At 42.3% G+C, this 6,567-nt stretch overlaps 1 protein-coding gene across 1 annotated transcript in view; it reads right to left on the bottom strand.

The window, feature by feature from the left end:
- Positions 1-4,675: 4,675 nt before the first annotated feature.
- Cog3 (component of oligomeric golgi complex 3) overlaps positions 4,676-6,567 on the bottom strand; it is a 68,109-nt gene continuing 66,217 nt past the window's right edge. Inside the window, exon 19 of the mRNA XM_013010991.1 lies at positions 4,676-6,483. Coding sequence (XP_012866445.1) covers positions 6,454-6,483 — 30 coding nt within the window. The 3' untranslated portion in view covers positions 4,676-6,453. The remainder of the gene's footprint in view (positions 6,484-6,567) is intronic.

The following is a 6,567-nucleotide window of genomic DNA, read 5'->3' as shown; positions in this document are numbered from 1 at the left end:
TGGGCACTGTCCCTCAGCTCTTCAGCTCAAAGCTAGCGCTCTACCACTTGAGCCACAGCGCCACTTCCGGCTTTTTTCTTTTTGCTTATGTGGTGCTGAGAAATCGAACCCAGGGCCTTGAGCATGCAAAGTAAGTGCTCTACCACTGAGCCACCTTCCCAGCCCCCTGTCCTGCATCTTATATATACATTTTTCTAATTTGGAGAGGGAAAGGGAAAACAAAATGCTGAAATAAGGACACAGGATGACCCATTGTAACAATAAGATGTACAAGACACTATGTTGAAAACAAACTTTACAACTTTGTGGGGAGGGGAGATTCAGGGAGGTAGGGAGGAAAGGGAAGGTAGGAAAAAAACAAAGGAGGGAGTAACAATGCTCGATAGGAAATGGACTCATTACTTTGCTCATGTAACTGTAACCCCTCTGTACAGTATCTTTACTAGAAAAATATATATTAAAATTTCAAAAAAAAAAAAAAAGAAATGAGTTTCCAGCATCTACTGTAACGGCCATTGAATGCCAGCTGTCAAATGCTGGAGAGAACAACAGGGTACACAAAAAAGTCACATGCAGAGCCTCAGGCCTGGAAGGAAATATGGAATATGGCCAACTGACTACAAAATGCACCTCTGTGCTAGTTTGCTAAGAAGGTGGTTGTGATGAAAATGCAAATTAGATGACAAACAACACACCTCATAGTTCTGAAATAAATCTATGGCCAAGGTGTGGGCAGCTCCCTCTAGAGGTGCTGAAAGGAACTGTCCGGGAACTCTCCACCTCTCCCAAACTCCACCTTCCAAAAATTCCACAGGGCCATGTGTGTGCCAGTGTGTGCATGGGCACACAGTGTGGTGTCCAATCACCTTACAAAGATTTAAGCTGTATTGGAATAGCCCATTCTACTCCAGTATATGATCTCATGGTAACTACTTCTACAAATACCCTATTTCCAATAAGGTCATATTCTGAAATGTCAGGGCTAAGATTTCAATACATGAATTTTGCTGGAAGTACAGGGGTACAATTCACCTCAAGCCACCCTCTCTGATTCACATACCGCACCCCTGTTAGGCCTCCACTCTCCTGAGAGAACGAATCCTCTGACTTAGTATTTTCTCTCCAGAAACTAGGCAGGAAAAGGCATTTCTAGAAATGGAAGGGCACTAGGTTGGACTGTTAATCAGAACATACATAGTAGATGATACTTAATGACTTTCTGAAGGATAGATGGTAGGTAAATAATGGAGCCTTTTCCAATGTGTATGTAATGAGGCCATGCACACATAGACAGCAAGCATCCACATGTTATGAGGAAGGAGAAAGGAAGGACAGGCTGTCTGCACTAGATTCCAGATAGGGAAGTAGAGAGGCAAGCCACAGCAAAGACATTAAACTGTTTTCTGGAGGGAACAGTGGAAAGCAAAAGAATGTATTGAGCTGAGTTGCAAAATGAAGTAGAGTTAGGGGTACAAGGCATGCTGGGAATTTCAAGAAGAGGCAAAGGTGCAGATGCTGAAAGCAAACATCTAGAAGAGACACATGACTGGCATTTGGCCAAGTGCTGGTGGTTGTAATCCTAGCTACTCAGGAGCCTGACATCTGAGCATCATGGTTTGTAGCCAGCCCAGGTAGGAAAAGTCAATGAGACATCTCTAATTAACCACCAGAAAACCAGAAGTGGCACAGTGGCTCCAAGTGGTAGAGTGAAAAAGCACAGGCATTCAGTACCCAGGCACTGAGTTCAAACTCCATGACCAAAAAGAAAAAAGAAGAAGAAAAGGAGTATGGCATTTGTAAAGGAAATGCAAAATCAATTGAACAACCCTGAGATTCTACTGTGAACTCAAACAACAAATTTTGGTAGGAATGTGGGGGTAAAAGGAACCCTATTGCACTGTTGGTGGAAATGTAAACTACCACCACCACTCTGGACAGCAGTCTGGAAGTTCCTCAAAAAACTAAACAGAGGCCTTCCTTACAGCCCAGACATATCACCTACCCATCCTGGGCATCTACCCAGAACATTATAAACCAGGATATCATAAAAACACTTGCATATCCATGTTCATTGCTGCACTATTCACAATAGCTAAGGTGTAGAAATCGATCCTAAAAACCGTGGATTTTCACAGTGAAGCTTTGCATAACCATTAGAATATCAGTTACAGGGAATGGATCAACCTAGAACAAATCACATTAAGTGAGGTAAGCCAAGCTCAGAAGCACAAATGGCACATTTCTCAGCTGGAAAAGCTAGACCTACACTGGGACATAATCAATTAGACAGGTCTTTAGGCATTCACACACAGTGAGAACAAAGGAGATACTCTTAGGAGAGGAACAAAAAACGGCGCAATATCTATGTGCATCTGATCATATAATATTATTGACATGAATTCCAGGATATGGAAACAAGAGGTTTTTATTTTCTGTCTCATTTGTTTATCTGCCTTTGAGAAGGCAAAGGGGGCACAAAAATGGAGGGACAAAGGGTAAATAAACGCAGCAGTTGTACTCACTAGACACTGTTAAAAATGAACTATACAACTTGTGGATGGGGATGGGAGGGAAATACTGGGAGAGAATAAGGGAAGGAGTGACATTATCCAAAAAGAAATGTAGTCATTGTCTTTCTTCTCTAACTGTAACCCCTTTGTACATCACCTTTATAATAAAAAAAAAATTAAAAGTATGGCATTTAGAGGCCTGTTGGATAAGTACTTCCCCCTACCCCCCACCAGCTGTCCCCCACCATTACCTTTTTCTGTGAGGGAATCTTCTTTATGAGAATTAACTGGCAGCTGTAACCTGCTCCCAGCTATACAAACTCAAAAGGTTCTATCGGCCAGGGTTCAGTCCAAAAGCACATCATTAACTAAAACAGGGAAATGTAATATAATTAGCAAATTAATAAAGGGGAACTCATAAGAGCAGCAAACACAAGGCACACACACTCACCTCCCTTCTTTAGCTGCTTCACACTGAGATTTCAAAGAAACTCACTAGATTGCTACCAGATCTCCCCCACTGAGCCCAGGGATAAGGAGAAACAGCAGAAGGACATGCCCTTCCCTATACCAATCAGTGTGTCCTGGCTTCCCATACAGCCTAAAAACACCAGCTAGTGATGGAAAAACTTAAAAGGCCCAGCTCAATTGTCTTCAGGCTAGGCAAAAAGGGTGGACATAGGGACATGAACTGAGACAGTAAACTGCTGAATGACCAGAGAGGTCTCCTCACTTGCTCCTGCACTCACTGCAAGCCTAGAAAGCAACACACATGCAAGTGCAAGCGCACACACACAACGTGTGCACACACAGGGAAGTGGATATCATTTTATTTACTAGCTTAGTACAATGTCTACTATGGTAGTGTCTATCCTGGCAGTGTTCTACGTGTTTGAAAAGAATGTGTGTCCTGCAACTGTAGAGTTCCCTAGATTCACTAATAGGAAAACATCCAGACCATGGTTCATTGTATTACAGAGCTCTTGGTGTATGCATGTGCATGTGTGTGCACACCAGTACTGGGACTTGAATTCAGGGTTTGGGTGTTGTCCCTTAGTTTTTTTCACTCAAGGCTGGTGTTCTACCACTTTAGCCATAGCTCCCACTCTAGCTTTTTGGTAGTTAATTGAAGACAAGAGTCTCACAGGGACTTTCCTGTCTGTGCTGTCTTCTGTGATCCTCAGATCAGCCTCCTAAGCAGCAAAGATTATAGGCATGAGCCCCCTTTGCCTGGCTTATAGGGCTTCTTTAAAACAAAACCAAGTTTTTTTGGTTTGAGACAGGGTCATATTATGTAGCCCAGGCTGGTCTTGAACTCATGATCTTCCTACCTCAGCCTCCACTGAGATTACAGTGCATGCCATCACATTCAACTTAAAAACTCAGGAGGCTGAGGATTGCAGTTCAAAGCCAGCCCCGGCAAGAACAGGAAAGTGTGTAAGGTTATCATCTCCAATAAACCACTCAAAAACTGGAAGTGGCACTGTGGCTCAAGTGGTAGAGCACTTACCTTGAGCTGAAGAGCTAAGGGGCCAAACCCAGGCCCAAAGTTCAAGCCCTACAACCAACAAAAAAAAGTAAACTATAGAGCTATGCAGCCAATGGCTCACGCTTGTAATCCTTGCTACTAAGAAGGGCTGAGATCTGTCTGAAGATCTCAGTTCAAAGCCAGTCCAGGCAGAAAAGTCGCCATGAGACTCTTATCTCTAATTAACCACTCAAAAACCAGACGACATGCTGTGGTTTAAAGTGGCAGAGCATTATTAACCTTGAGCAAAAGAACTCAGGGACAGTGCCCAGGCCCTGAGTTCAAGCCTCATGAGTACCACTACCACCATCACCACCACTAACAACAACAACAACAACAAAAAACCTTAAGAGGAGTGGCTAAAATTAAAAGGAACTAAGGAAATGTTAAAACGAAGTTAAATGTGTAGATCTGGGGGACAGGAGAGAGGAGGAAAGACGAAGAAGAATAGATATGGGGGATGGGAGTAATCTCCAAAATAATCAGCAAAGAGCCACATGGTCAAGTGGTAGAAAGCCAGCTAAGCAAGCAAGCAAGATGCCCTGAATTCAAATCCCATTACTAGAAAAAATGTTTAAGAATTCACATACATATTGGATCCATGAGGACAAAGTTGGAAGCAAAAAAACTATTTTTTTAAAAAATTCATTTATTAAAAACAGCAATTTCTAGCCAAATAATATAAAGCATTTTAAATTAATTATTTTCAAAGTATGTACACTCTGTATAAGTAAACACGTGAAACTGTACAGATTTAAACAAATATTCATTTAGCAAACAAGTTGGATCACTATTTCCTACCCAGCACTTTGTAAGGTATCTGAATGTTTCTGAAACGAAAGATCAAACCACAAGAACAAGTGCCATTACATACTTGTATCCCGAAGAACACATTCGGCTTTGTACAGCAAACTAATCAGTCACAGTACTGTACAATAATCATGCCTTCATTTCTTTGGAAAGGCTACTGGAAAACCTAATATACATATAATACATGAAACTGGATATTTTACAGTTTATTTCATTAAACATATTTAAAACAGTAAATGTAAGTAAATATAATTTTCCTAATTCATTTATGGCAAAGAAAGAATATGGACCCTCTTACCTTCCCAAAATAGAGAGTAATAAGCTCTATCAAACAATGTCCACCACCAATTCAAACCTGGTTGAAAAGCAACTGACCTCAGGAGCCCTGTGCAAGAGCCTGCGTTCAGGTTAAGGAGCATGCTACTCATACCACCTGCACCACAAGGTCGCTGGCTCCACTCCAGAACCCCACTGCTTGAGAATTCTCAATGACTCAGAATTCTTTTTTGAACAACAACAACAAAAAAAAGCTACATTTACTGTAACATCAGAGGCAAAAGGCAATCCAATTCTGAATTTGAAAAATTTGTAGGAAAATTCGCAGATACTCATAATTTGTGATCCCTGATACAGTATGGGCAGTGTTTGTCATCCTTCCATTTGTGGGTGAATGTATTCTACTGTGGCAGGGTTGGAGATTCCAAGGCTGCCACAGCACTGGACAGGCAGATAAAGAGATACACAGGAAAGCGTTTGCCTTTTAAAGGACAACTGTAACTGAAGGTAGTATGCAGAAAACGACTGACTACACTTCATTCATGAAACCTGCCGCTCATTAGTGTCTTTCTCCTTGATGTCCCGGACTCAAGACACATTAATTGGTAATCCCCACACACACCTACAGACTACAGAACCCTGAAGATCTGCACTGAAGAGGCCAATACCACCTGTGTCTGTGGTGGCTACAGTTCCCTGCTCTGAATGCTCTGCACCCCAGCCATTCAAGGGGCATGGGTTACATGAGGCCTCTGCCTCTTCCTCTCCCAGACAAAGATGACACCCTGAATTCCCAGGAGAGCAAGGAGGATGCATTCTTAAATGGAACTATAAGTACTCCCACCTAAGCTTCAAAATGATAGAAGAAACATGACATAAAATAGAGTGTAGAAGTAAGATTTCTGGAAGTACAAAAATAGTCACTGTGGAATGCTCATTGGTTAAAAGTGTTGCAGTGTCTCAAGCATTAACAGCTTTCCAGTTAGCTGTATTTCCATAAAGTTCTTTGCACTACTTATTGTAACCTCTTTTTATTGCACAACGTTTGTGAGGAAACATTCCCCCATGGCTACTATAGAAGCTTCTGCTCTGGTGACTGCTGACATAGGATGGTTACCACAACTCATCAATGAATCTTTGGCATATGGTGTCTGTGAAAGGGTAACACCAATCTCTTCACTTCGCTTTGTTTCCTTCTGCTGGCAGCATGGAGCAGCATGCCCAGGTGGTTCTCAAGATTCTTCAGCACCCTGCAGGCCGCCAAGACTCCTCAGCACTGGCCCACAGGACACTGCTAACACACAGCCCAGCCCAGTCCAACAGGCCTGCTTAATTAGACACGGAGAGCAGAAAGTTCACCTGAAAAGCAATGAGAATGGCTGTTAGTTCTGCTGTGGAACATCACCTAGAGAGAAGTTGGCTAGGGATAGGAAAACGGGGGGG

This window comes from Dipodomys ordii, unplaced genomic scaffold, assembly GCF_000151885.1.
Source record: "Dipodomys ordii isolate 6190 unplaced genomic scaffold, Dord_2.0 Scaffold1, whole genome shotgun sequence".
Lineage (NCBI taxonomy): Eukaryota > Metazoa > Chordata > Mammalia > Rodentia > Heteromyidae > Dipodomys > Dipodomys ordii.
The sequence above is the reverse complement of the archived record's forward strand: the minus strand, read 5'-3'. Positions and strand labels throughout refer to the sequence as shown.